Source organism: Clarias gariepinus, chromosome 4 (genome assembly GCF_024256425.1).
Source record: "Clarias gariepinus isolate MV-2021 ecotype Netherlands chromosome 4, CGAR_prim_01v2, whole genome shotgun sequence".
Lineage (NCBI taxonomy): Eukaryota > Metazoa > Chordata > Actinopteri > Siluriformes > Clariidae > Clarias > Clarias gariepinus.
Genome location: NC_071103.1, coordinates 7,843,454 through 7,856,783, shown reverse-complemented (window position 1 = coordinate 7,856,783; position 13,330 = coordinate 7,843,454). Strand labels below are relative to the sequence as shown.

The following is a 13,330-nucleotide window of genomic DNA, read 5'->3' as shown; positions in this document are numbered from 1 at the left end:
ACTAAAGAAAAGTAAATATTACTAACACTAAAATGCGTTAAAAGTTTAAGGCCAAAAATGGAGAAAAATATAAAGTTGGACATCCTGAAGTTATCCTTATCACCTTTCCACCACTGTCGTTATCGAGCCTTTTTTTATAAAATAGATGTATCAGTTTATTTACAAGCTTATCTTTTAATCCCCTTTTGGATTCTCTTATATCTTTACCACGTGGCGTCGAGGGTTGAGGGTTCGATTCCCGCCTCGGGGTCTGTGTGCATGGAGTTTGCATGTTCTCCCTGTGCTTGGTGGGTTTTCTCCGGGTACTCCGGTTTCCTCCCACAGTCCAAAGACATGCAGACCAGGCTAGTTGTTGTTCCCAAATTGCTTGTAGTGTGTGAATGAGTGTGTGCCCTGTGCTGGATTGCCCCGCCTGTCCCGGGTGTCCCCCTAAGTCTTCTGGGATACCTGCGCCCCTGTATACAGGATAAAGCAGTATAAGTGTGTGAGTGAATGTTCCATGTTCAGATTTTCTTTTTTTTCCATTGTTAGTACAGCAGGGGGTGACATTTCTTTAGTACGGGGTTTTTCGTTAATTCTGAAACATTTTCAGTGACATCCTTCGCTGTGTCTCTGTAGACCCTGCTGTTTTCAGCCTCATGTTCTATGGACTGTTGAACCTTCCTGTAGTGTCCTGCTTCTCTTTAAACGCATCATGTCTTTGTCTATTAGCGGTACACTATATACAGTATTACAGACCTCGGGGTGTCCAGCATCAGGCATGCACCAGCATATTTTATTTATCCTACAGTAGTACACATGTACATGAGTGCCAGTCTCGCCCTTGGCACATCTGCTGTAAGATGTGTCGCATATTTCTAGTTTGGTCTGTTGTACAGTATACATACTGCACGTCTTAATCTTAATGTTTAACTAGCATCTGCCCTGACACTGGGACTGGATCATCTCCGATTAGTTTGAGGCCCACCTGCTGTGGGTTATCAGCTGTTATTTCCCTTTTCATATTATCTAACCTTAAGTGTTCAGCTTCTATAAGCAGGAGGGGAATCAGTGCTGAATAGGAAAGCGCTGCCTCTCATCCATCAAATGAAAAAAACTCAATTGGCTTTTGCTACATTCAATTTACCCATAGAATTTAATCCCACCGAGATATTATTACAAATAGAGTTCACTTCTGTTCTCTATATCCATCTCAATTCCTGGCTAATAATGCCAAGTTCATGTTCGTTTGTCTCTTAATGTTTCTAGCATGCCGGCGCAGCGGCTTAGTGTTAAGCACTGTCGCCTCGCGCCTCCAGGGTCTGGGTGTGATTCCCGCCTCGGGGTCGGTGTGCATGGAGTTTGCATGTTCTCACAGTGCTTGGTGGGTTTCCTCCTTGTAGTTCGGTTTCCTCCAAAAATGCCCTATGTCTCCTGCGCTTTTTTTTTTATCTTCTAGTCATTTTCCCCCACTAGTGTCCATGCCGGTTTATTTGTTTTTAATAATCGCTATTCAGCCGTTATTATTTTTATGGCCTTCTACCTGGTGCAGTGATCCTTTTTGTCTTGTTTGGGCCGAGGCTTTTAGATTCCATTTGGTCATTTGATCGTCTGGTGTGATCCTTTGATCCTCATTTCCCTTCTCTCTACCAGGTGGCTGTGAGTTGGACTTGGCCCGATTCTTTCAGCTCCTGAATGACATGGGAGGCATGCAGCAGGTGACGGATCTGAAGACCTGGGGACGTCTCGCTGACCTGCTGGGCATTCCGCGTTCTGCACAAGACCGGCTCGCCAAGCTGCAGGAGGCCTACTGCAAATACCTGCTCTCTTATGACTCATTGTCTCCGGCACAGCGGGCTCAGCTGGAGAAGGGCGTGCTGACGGAGAAGGAGAGCCTGGAGAGGAGAAACGGGCCGCTGGAGGGACAGGCAGACATACTTCAACATGCCGCGATGCTCCTACCACGCTGCGAACCCAAGAACGGCCTGGTGAACGGCGCTCTTCACCGGAGCGGTGTGCGCGAGCGCCTTAGGGAGCTCGACCCCATGGCCCGGAATGGCCGTCAGGGACGGCAGGAGAAGAAAGAAGAAGGCGGTATACTGACTGAGCTGCACAAATGCATATACAAGGTGCCTTTTTTTTTTGTTTTTAAATAGTACTATATATGAAATATGTTTTGCACTCAGGCATTTGGGATGAAACTGTATGGGGCATTTTCAGTTTTTTTTTAATTTATGTATGTATATATATAAATTTGCAGGGGAAATCGTTCTCTCTGACAACTTTTTACCGGGCAGCCAGGAATACCATGAATATGTGCTTCAGCCGGGAGCCAGACACAGCTGGAGTGGAGGTATATATCCATATTTCTTACAATAAGTGGGATTGAACTCTTCATTCAGTACGTTGAGTCCGAAAGGTTTTGACCCGGCAGAACCCTTTTCTTTCGTCTTTATTGGCAAGAATTCTGTGTTAAACTTCTCAATGTTAGCCCGTACCTTTTTTTCTGTCTCTCTTTAGCAAGAGTACTGGAGACTTGTAGAAGAAAAAGAATGCCATGTTGCAGTGCATTGTGGGCGAGTGGATACAAAGACTCATGGGAGTGGATTTCCTGTGAGCAAGTCTGAGCCATTTTCAAAGTAAGAGCCTGTATCTGAACGCCCTCATCCAGAACGACTTACAGTGTTGTTTTATTCTACATCTGAGCAGTTAAGGGGTTAAGGGCCTTGCTCAAGGGCCCAGCAGTGGCAGTTTGGTGGTGTTGGGGTTTGAACCTTTCCAGTACTGCGGATCGTACCGATCTACTTTCACCCATACTGGCGACCCAACAGTTAGTGTAATTAACGATTGTTAGAGCACCTGTGATGTGGAGGGATACACATAGTTAAACGCCCCGGTGCTGTTATGCTCTATATCATCACTCAGTGTTGTGTAACTACAGTAGTCTTCACACACCAGATGCACAACACGCCCTACCCAACAACTGCCAGTCACTTCTCCATACAGGTTTCGACTTCGAGCTTTCACTGAGTTTAGGGCTGGACTGGACAGATTCCCATCTGAAAGAACAAATACGTCAATCGGTTCAACCATATGCTGTGGCACTTTCAGCCACAGGGTGACATGCCTGAACTCCACTTCCCAAAACTAACAATGTGTGCCAGATAGTAACAAACGCATTTCACTGACTTACCTGGCCGTCGCAGACATTCCGGGATGCTGTTGATCCTCCCATTGGTCCATACCATTATTTCCCGCGGTGTGGTCTGTTGTGTTGTGATGACTTACTCATTTTGGACTCTAGATTCTATCATGTCCGGAACAGGTGGATTTGCCAATGCCTGAGACTAGACGTTGCTGTTTGGCTGTGTTGGTCTCATTGATATGTAGCTAGGAAACCCAGCAGCTCCAGTATACATGCACACTTCTAGAGCTTGTTCACCCACCGAACCAGAGCTTGTTGTCACCAGACTCCCAGCCCAGTGATTCACGTCCTGCTGGTACGGCTCCTGTAGCTTGGTGTGCTGTCTCCGCTGTCTTGGAACGCACATTCAGTACGAGCTCATTAGTGAAATTGGTACACTGTTGCATAGCCCATGGGTGCACTTACAACAACACGGATTAATCACTTCTCTAACTGTATTGGGTGGCACGGTTTCAGTCTCTTCAGTGTCAGGGCTTTGCTGCGACTCTGCTTTGCAGACCGAGGTCTTGGTCAGGTTCAGAGAATGAAACACAGCCGCAGATGTCAAGTTCTGACTCTGTAAGCAGCACAGCTGTATCAGCCACTCCTGTGTTGCATTGTTGCACACAGCCCTTGCTATTGGCCAGTGCCTCCAGCCTCCAGCTGTTCTGTTCTGGATTTCGAACAGCTCTTACATCGCTTACTTCTGTCCCTGCTGTGTTCGCCGTGGCGGTTTGTGCCGTACCTGACGTCTGCTTCACTCCTCGCCGCGGCTGTGCGTCGCTAGAGGAAGGTAATAAACAGTAAGCAGAGTTCTGTAGCTTACAGTCTGTGCTTTGAATGAGTATTAACTGTGCAGATCAGTGCTTAGCAGAACAAACAGGTTGCCATCTCGCCGTGATATATACATGTGAGGTTGACAATGTTTTGGCACCTCTATGAATTCATAGGCTTTAATTAGAATAATACATTTTATACAACATCTTCCCTGTTACACACCAAGTCATGTTTTGTCTTCAAAGGACTCAGTCATGGAGAAAAGTGTCAAATATTTGAAAAATGTGTACATGATTTTAATTAGCAAGGAAATTATATAATGAGGATACATTATTAATTAACCAGATGTAACTCCAGACATATTGATTGAGCAGAACTCTCTAACTTGTTAATACAATGAAATAAGACACTGTCTGGTTGAGCATCACTCGACTCACTATTTTGACCCAGTAAGTTCTAATTAAAACTTCTAATCCGGCACATAACTGCTCTTAACTTCACCTTTACTCAGCCTTTAAATTTCACTTATGGCGCAGGTTTACCCAAGTACTGCCAAAGGTTCATTATAAACTCTGTCCAGCGGTCGATTTAAGACGCGCCCACACTTTAATGCATGTGCAGTATGCTTTTAAAACTTGAGGTTTGTAATCCGGCACATAACTGCTCTTAACTTCACTTTTATGCAACATTTTGGATGAATTCATGGCGCAGGTGTAACCAAGTGTCATTACATTTTGTCCAGACGGTTTCCAGGGTGAACAGACACAAAGAAATTTCTCTGGGACCGATTTCGGGTCCTCCGATGTTTGAAATGTAAAGATACGAGAGATGTAGAAATTGTATTTTATTTCTAGAGATTCTTGACCGTTTACGGTATCTGTGCTAGTGTACTGTAATTCCTCGCTTCACCTTCTATCCAGTGAATGTGTCGGCCTTGTAGTGCTTCATCCCCTGGAGCGATCGTATTACTTTTATAGAAAAGTATCTGTCATGTTATTTATTTATTTCCCACATTATAACTCAACTTGTATGACTTTGCCAGGCATGGATGGAATCTTACTGTGCTTTCCAATAACTCAGGATCCATCTTGCGTCACCTTGGTGCTGTGCCAGGTAAGACTGATTTGCCTGATCCTTACACACAGTTCAGATCTCTGTGGTTCACATTTTTGCCTTTTGCATTGCATTTTTCGAGGTCCAGAGTCCACTAGATTGTGTGCCGATGAGTTTGTGTTTGTACGCAGGAGTGACCATCCCCTGGTTGAATATAGGCATGGTGTTTTCTACCTCATGTTGGTCCAGGGACCAGAACAGCCTTCCATACATAGATTATCTACACACTGGTGCTGATTGCATTTGGTAAGTGCTTAAAGGCGTATCTTTTTTCGTTTTTTTTGTTTGCTTGTTTTTTCTTTAAATGATGCTGCTATACTACATATTTACTACAGAAGATAAAAAAATAACCAAAGTTTGGGATAAAGACCCCACCTCAAACTCCTCCATCATCTTCTTAATGGATGGTAATTCCATATTCCATTCCAACTTTCACAATTTTTGTTACAAATTACAGCGGTTTCAAAATCGTGGCTTGATGATGATGAAACAATGTCTCTCAGCTCTCCACTTACAGTCTCTGCTATGGTAATTTTCTCATGTTTGCATACAGAAGGCCATGAATAAGTCTACTCAGCTGTGCAGCAGACCCACGGCACACCTACAAGACAGAAGTAGCTCCTCCGCACATCTTTTGAGCATGTCCTAAATATTTATAGTCGACCAAAAAAATGGTCTTGGTGCTCAAAAGTGTCTCACCTAAGTAAAAAAGTAAATCTTTAAGGCAGGATCATGTAACACCATTTTATATAATACTTAATGCTTTTTATCTCACGATCCATGCTGTGTTTTTTGTAAATATGCATACACATTTATATTTTTATCAGATCAAAAGAAACACATTGGCTTAATACAATTTCATGCCCTTTTATGTTGTGTGTCTATAACTGTTTTTTTTTATTCAAATCTTTTAATGATCTTAACTGTCATTTAGATGAAATTCGGCAGATTAGATTTCACATGAAAAGACATAAACCTGAAAAAGTGTTTTGTTCTAAAATGCGAAAATGTTACGATATTGCAACATGAATTTGACATGGTTACGGACACTACACTTAATTACGACACTTAATTTTCCAACTTTAACCCCTGACCTTTAAATTTCAAAAATTGTGAAAGTAACTTCCCATCTCTCTCTATCTCTCTCCACTGGTGTGACGTTCCTTTGCAGCACGTGCAGGATGAAGCTGCCCTGAGTTTTCCACTGTTCAAAACATCCAGTCACTGACCATCCAGTCATTTATCACCCAATAATTCTAAATCACATTAAATTAAAAAGTGATATACAGATACAGTATCACGTACCATTCTCCTGAGTGATTACAGTTTGTCATGCTCGGTCTGTTCGAAGAAGAATAACACGAGCAGTTTGGACTTGTGATTACTCAGTGGTCATAAAAGTAACAGGTTATAAATCAATCTGTTCTAATGAGCGGCTGGGGTTTTTATTTTAATGTAATTATGTAATTACAGCTATTTTTTACCCTGGTCTACACCAGTCTCTTCAATATTTTGACACCATTTACTTTAGCTTTGCTTGTACAGAAAGCTCCTTTTTTTTCCCCTTTCATTCCCACTTTTAAAACAACTCTGCTGATTCACTTTATTTCACTGTTCCTGGCACTTAAATGTGTTTTTAAAGAAAATTTCGTAGTTTATTTTTCTTCGTCATGAGCAATGAAAAGGCTTTTCTTACGGATACAGGAGTGTTTGACTTCTGACTGTAAATTGTGTTTAGGAAATGTACTGCATATATTCCTCTCCAAAAGTATTGGAACGGCAAGTTTGTTTGTTTTTTTGAAACTAAAAATGATTTGTCTTTGTTTTTAGATATTGACATCTTGATGTGTTTATTAAAAAAAACAAACACGGGACTTATGTCTGAACCCATTGTTTTGAGTGTTCAAAAATATTGGAACACGATGGCAGGGGCGACAGGGTGGCTACTGGTTAGCGATATCGCCTTGCACCTCCAGGGTCCGGGTTAGATAAATTGGCACTCTTTCCGATTGTGCACCCCGCCTCGTGCCCTAAGCCTCCTGGGATACGCTCCAGGCACTATACAGGATGGATCGGTGTAGACGATGAGCGAGTGAGTGAATAAAAGACAGACAGGTTTGTTGTTGACCAGATGTGTCCTGGTAGTTTGACTGTTTAATGTCTTAATAGCTTTGAATGTCTTCTCCTGGCTTACACCCCAGATTTCACCCGAGAGGACTGAGCATTTGTTAACATTGATAAACCAACATCAAGTCATTGCAAGCCATTGGAGCCGACTTGTTGCAAGCAAGAGACATGTGACCAAACACATTAGTGTTATTTATTTTAGTTTATGTCTTGTGCAGGTACTGTATTCCTGCCGATGAGATGTCAAAACTTGACAAAGTAGTTCACACACTGCTGCAGGCCAACGGAACCCCCGGGCTCGAGATGCTGGAGAAGAACATTATGGTAAGATGCAGATTGTAAAGACCACTGTGGTGAAGTGCGAACAGTCTGATGCTGAAACTCCCTCTGTCCCTGTCTCTCTGTCTCGATACAGATCTCTCCAGAGGTGCTACGTCGAGAAGGGGTGAAGGTGCACCGGACGGTGCAGCAGAGCGGCCAGTTCATGGTGTGTTTCCCAGGAACCTTCGTGTCCAAGGTGTGTTGTGGCTATAGTGTGTCTGAGACAGTGCATTTTGCCACAGCTGAGTGGATGAAGTTGGGCTATGAGGCAGCGAAGGTGAGTGTCTCTCTTAAAGAGGGAAAGAGAACAGCTCGTAGCAAGTAAGCCGAGTTATTCACGTCTCCCCCTTTTGTGATGTGGATCTGGACGACGCCCTGCTTTTTCTGCTTCACCATATGGTGTGTGTTTGTCTTTTTTTTTCTTTCTCTCTTTTCTTTTTGCTCTGCAGGACTTAAAGAGGAGACGCATAGAGGAACCGTTTTCCACAGAGAAACTGCTCTGCCAGATCGTCACGTCTGAACCCAGACAGGAAAACAAACATCTCCTGAATGCAGCTTCTTCACTGATCGTAGATCTCAGGTGTGTTTGTAGCCACAGCACAGGAAACGCCAAACAGTCTCAGGCTCACAACAGTCTCAGGCTCACAACAGTCTCAGGCTCACAACAGTCTCAGGATCACATCAGTCTCAGGATCACAACAGTCTCAGGCATTAAATTAATTATATAAAGCAAAGATCCTACTTTTACACGAACACAGTAACATTTGTGCTCATCTCCCTGTGTCTACACTGTCTCTTTGCTGTCTCTACACTGCTCTACTGTCTTTCCCCATCTCTCCCATTTCTCCCCTTTCACCTCCCATATCATTTTTCTCCTCTTCCCTCTCTCCTCTCCCCGGTCTCTCCCCATCTCTCTCCTTTCTCTGCCGCGGCCTGTCCTCTGTCTCTTCTGTTTTGTTTTCCTATAAACAGGGACACAGAGATTAGCCAACGGCGGCAGCTTTTTAATGCCGGTCTCAGGCTTTCTGCCCGTTATGGAAACCAGCCTGATGGCGAGTTTCCCACAGAGAGGAAGAAAACGCACCGCACCAGGCTGAGCGAAGACACGGCTGACCGACGCTGCCAGGTGTGCCAGCACCTCTGCTACCTCTCCATGGTAAGTTTGTGTTTTACATCGCTACTCGGCTGGAGGAAATAAAGTCACTGAGAGCAGCATTACATCACCAGTTCTTTTCCTCGCAATCCAAGCTTCCTTCTGAACAGGATCTGAAAGCGTATGGAATGTTGGAACAAGCACTTTTGGCGAGAGGGGGGATGAGGCAGTTTGGGAAAGTCAGTGTGTGAAACACAGAAGTGTGTGATCACACCGGCCAGCTCTGCTGCTGTGATTAGATGCAGGTGTTGGAGAATGAGTGTCAGATCCACTCGTTGCGCAGTGAAGTGGCGGTGCTAGTGTTAGTGTTACTGTGTTACTGTAAAGTAACACTTTAAACCGATTTATTGGAGATAACCACAGTGCTGGGGAGATCTCGCTAGTGCCAGTGCGTTTATTTGGATCTTGTGATTCTAATCTTGTGAAAAAAGATTTAAAGAAACGATGTAGTTCAATAAATAAATATGTAAAATCCTTGATGGAGTGAAGTTTTACATTAGGAGATGATTATTCAACATTTATGGTTGGAGTTCCAGACAGAGGGACGTCTTCAGAGAAAGTCATAATTTGATTAATGGATTGTATGAATGAATAATTAATTAATTGGTTGACTGATTGATTGATTGATCAATTGGTTGACTGGTTGATTGATTGATTGATTGATTGATTAATTGATTGATTAATTGGTTGACTGATTGATTGGTTGGTTAGTTGGTTGACTGTCTGACTGACTGACTAATTGTCCAATTGTGGACTTAGTGTTTATTTTTTACATTGTATCTTTAAATATTCAGGTCAGGTAATCCTTGAACAACATTATTTTTAGATTTGTCACGGGTGAATCAGACAACATCACAGTTTGTCTGCAAATTCCAGGTTTTCTGAAGGACAGTTCAGTTCTCGGAAGCATAAACAAGGCTTTTGACTTCACGGAGGGAAATGATGAGCAGAGAACATGCTAAACTTGTCTTCTATCGTCTTTTAAAGCTCAGACAGACATGGCTAAAGTTATAAAATGCTTTTCACTAGAATAATCCTCTGCCTCAGCTTTGTCACATGCTGTTCTTACTCATGATGTTCTTACTTTCCAACTCAGGTGGTTCATGAAAGTGATAACGTAGTGTTCTGTCTGGAGTGCGCACTCCGCTACATTCAGAAGCGCAGGTCCCCCCGAGGGCTGAAAATGATGTTTCGTTACACTGAGGTAAGTTTATTGACATGTAAAATCGTCCACCTGTCGTAGTAGAGAAATGCACTGCCTGGTCAAAAAAGTCATTTACTATAAGGCTTCACTCAATCACATTAAGAAAAACTCCAGTGATGTGATAACCTGCTTATTCAGTACATTCAGGTCGTCAGCTGACCTTATTTTATTGACACATAACATAACGTTGCTGAGACTAGACCTGACCAACTGAAGCGACGCCAGATAACCGTAACCCTGCCTCCAGAGACTTGTACAGTGGGCACGTTGCGTGATGAGTGCATCGGTTCATGTGCTTCCCTTCTGACATTGCTCTGGAATAGGGTCCATCTGGACTCATCAGACAACATGTTTTTTTTCACCGTTTCAGTCCAATATTTTTGTGTCATGGTAAATTCAAGCTTTTTTCTGATTAGTCTCACTAAAAAGTGGTTTTCTTTTGGCCACACAGCTGTTTCGTCTCAATCCTGTGTATAAAAATTACATTGTGTCTGTATGGAAATGCTCTTATTTTCACTATTAAACATACAGGACAGTGAAACTGAAACACTGGCCAGTTTAGTGTTGGAGGTTTCATGGCTTAATTTGACCCACCTGGTCAATCTTTATCGATTGCACATTTCACCAGTAAGAGCAAAGTGTTAAGGTTTAATTAGCAGAGTGATAGCAAAGTTTCGCTTAGAGTATTGCAATGCACACAACATTATGGGTGACATATCGGAGGACAAATTGTTGGTCCACGTCTCGCTGGTGCATCTGTGACCAAGACAGCAAGTTTTTGTACTGTATCAAGAGCCACGGTATCCAGGGTAATGTCAGCTCACCACCAAGAAGGACGAACCCCATCCAACAGGAGGAACTGTGAGCGCAAGAGGAAGCTGTCTGAAAGGGATGTACGGGTGCTAACCCGGATTGGGTCCAAAAAACATAAAACCACAGCTGCCCAACTCACTGCAGAATTAAATATGTGCCTCAACTCTATTGTTTCCACCAAAACTGTTCATTGAGCGCTCCATAGGGTCAATGTACATGGCCGGGCTGCCAATGCCAAACGTTGGTTTCAATGGTGCCAGCAGCGGAAATCTTATGGAAATGGCTGTGGAAATGTGGAAAACCGCAGGAGTCCACCTCCACTGTCTTTCCCACATGGTGTGGAGAAGCCCCAAAGAAGCTTCTCATCACTGATGCTTCACTCTGGGCACTCTGGGCATGCAACAGTCTGGGTGGTACGCCACCCAGACTGTTGCATGCCCAGAGTGAAGCATCAGTGATGGTTAGGGCTGCAATATCATGGCGTTCCCTAGGCCCAATACTTGTGCTACATGGGCGCGTCACTCCCAAGGACTACAGAACCATTCTGGAGGAACATGTGCACCCAGTGGTTTAAACATTGTATCCTGAAGGCGGTGCCGTGTATCAGGATGATAATGCACCAATACACACAGCAAGACCGGTGACAGAGTGGTTTGATGAACATGACAGTGAAGTTGAACATCTCCTATGGCCTGATTTAGATCACCAGATCTTAATATCATTGAGCCACTGTGGGGTATTTTGAAGGAGCGAGTCAGGAAATGTTTTTCTCCACCTGTAGCTATGCTTTTCACTGTTGATTTCCACTCACACGTCTTCCACAAAGTTAACGGTTCAGGTCTATCCTTACAGGTTTCAGTAATGTCTTGAAGGGTTTTTAACCCAATTTATTTTCATTTCAAATCTCCCTAGTTGTTGTCTTTGCTTGATGCATCCCAGTAATTTGACCCTCCTGAAATTGTGACTTTTTTCACCCAGGCAGTGTATAAACATATTAATTGTATTATAATGAATAAGATCTGCGTCATAGTTTTGTGATATATTACCCAGTAGTACATGAAGTGAGTTTATGTTGAGTGTATTCCTTAACACACTTCAAACAGTGGAAGGTAAAATTAATTTCTTTACTATTAACTGGATTAATGAAGTCTGTGAATGATGCACAGAGCTTGGAAATCAGGAGTGGACAAACTATAAATCCATTATCCATCCCATGGAGAGTCCAAACTCCATTGAGCAGCCTGGTCTTGTGTCCTGGTTACCAGCTGGTTTACAGATTAATCTACCTTGACTCCAAAGAACAGAGAGCTATTTATATACGTACAGTACTTACCCAAGATATCTAGTGAATGCTCAAAGTTTTGAAGATTCTGTACAGCCACTGACATCCTCATGTCCTGATTAATTCATCTCTTCTCTTTGCTCAGGTTCTCCAATGTTTTTATACCCCTATGTGCTACATGATTGTGTTCTTTTTTTACAAGTTGTTCTTTAAGTAAGATGAAGAAGACCTTTATTACTTTTTAGCCCAGCGTATTGGAAAGTTTGTGTTGGAGCACGAAATACATTCCCCTGAAGCAGAGACGATTAAGGGCATAGTGCACCCTGTTGGTCTCACTCCACCCTAAAACTGGAATGTGGTACAAATCTATCCGCTGTTTATTGCTTTGTGAAAGTCTATAGGAATTTTTTTTCTTTATTTGGTTGGTATATGAAAAACTGCTCTCCCAAAGCTGAGTGCAAAATGTTAAACCAACAGCCGGGGTGTACAGTGCCTTGCAAAAGTATTCATACCCCTTGAACTTTTTCTCTATTTGTCACGTTACAACCACAAACGTAATTTGTACATTGTACATTTGTACTTTATTCTGATTTTATATGTGAGAAAAGTGTAAAGTGGAAGACAATTGATAAATAGTTTTCTACATTTTTTACAAATAAAAATCTGAAAACTGTGAAAAAATCTGAAAATTTGTATTCAGCCCCCTTTAATCTGATAACTAAAAATCCAGTGGAACCATGGACTCCATAACGAAGCCCAAAGAACACACCAAACAGGCCAGCGATGAAGGTGTGGAGAAGTGAAGCAGGGTTAATTTATAACAAAATATTTACATAAAAAAAGCTTTAAACATCTCATGGAGCACTGTTCAATTCATTATCAGGAAATGGAAAGAGTATGACACAACTGCAAACCTACCAAGACATGGCCGTCCACCTAAACTGAGAGAGCATTAATCAGGGAGGCAGCCAAGAGGCCCAGGGTAACTCTAGAGGAGCTGCAGAGATCCACAGCTCAGATGGCAGAATCTGTCCACAGGACAACTGTTAGTCGTGCACTCCACAGATCTGGCCTTAAGCCTGGTAGGGGAAACGTGTGGAAGAAGGTGCTCTGATTAGATGAGACCAAAATTGAATTTAAATTTGTAAATGCTAAACACTATGTGTAGCGGTATACAAACACTGTGCATGGTGGTGGAAGCGTCATGCTGTGGGGATGCTTTTCTTCAGCAGGGACCGGGAAGCTGGGCACAGTTGATGGAAGGATGGATGGAGCCAAATACATTGCAGTCATAGAAGAAATCCAGTTTGCAGAAGACTTGAGACTGGGGTGGTGGTTTAGCAGGACAACGATATTAAACATACAGCCACAGCTACA

General features: G+C 42.9%; 1 protein-coding gene across 2 annotated transcripts in view; it reads left to right on the top strand.

The window, feature by feature from the left end:
- jarid2a (jumonji, AT rich interactive domain 2a) overlaps positions 1–13,330 on the top strand; it is a 59,429-nt gene that overhangs the window by 43,622 nt on the left and 2,477 nt on the right. Inside the window, exons 8-17 of one of the 2 annotated variants that reach the window (XM_053494916.1) lie at positions 1,633–2,108; positions 2,240–2,332; positions 2,500–2,618; positions 4,983–5,053; positions 5,185–5,299; positions 7,399–7,504; positions 7,596–7,697; positions 7,951–8,081; positions 8,474–8,657; positions 9,751–9,858. In XM_053494916.1, coding sequence (XP_053350891.1) covers positions 1,633–2,108; positions 2,240–2,332; positions 2,500–2,618; positions 4,983–5,053; positions 5,185–5,299; positions 7,399–7,504; positions 7,596–7,697; positions 7,951–8,081; positions 8,474–8,657; positions 9,751–9,858 — 1,505 coding nt within the window. Of the gene's footprint in view, positions 1–1,632; positions 2,109–2,239; positions 2,333–2,499; positions 2,619–4,982; positions 5,054–5,184; positions 5,300–7,398; positions 7,505–7,595; positions 7,779–7,950; positions 8,082–8,473; positions 8,658–9,750; positions 9,859–13,330 lie in introns of both variants that reach the window. The other variant, XM_053494915.1, reaches the window with a different exon arrangement.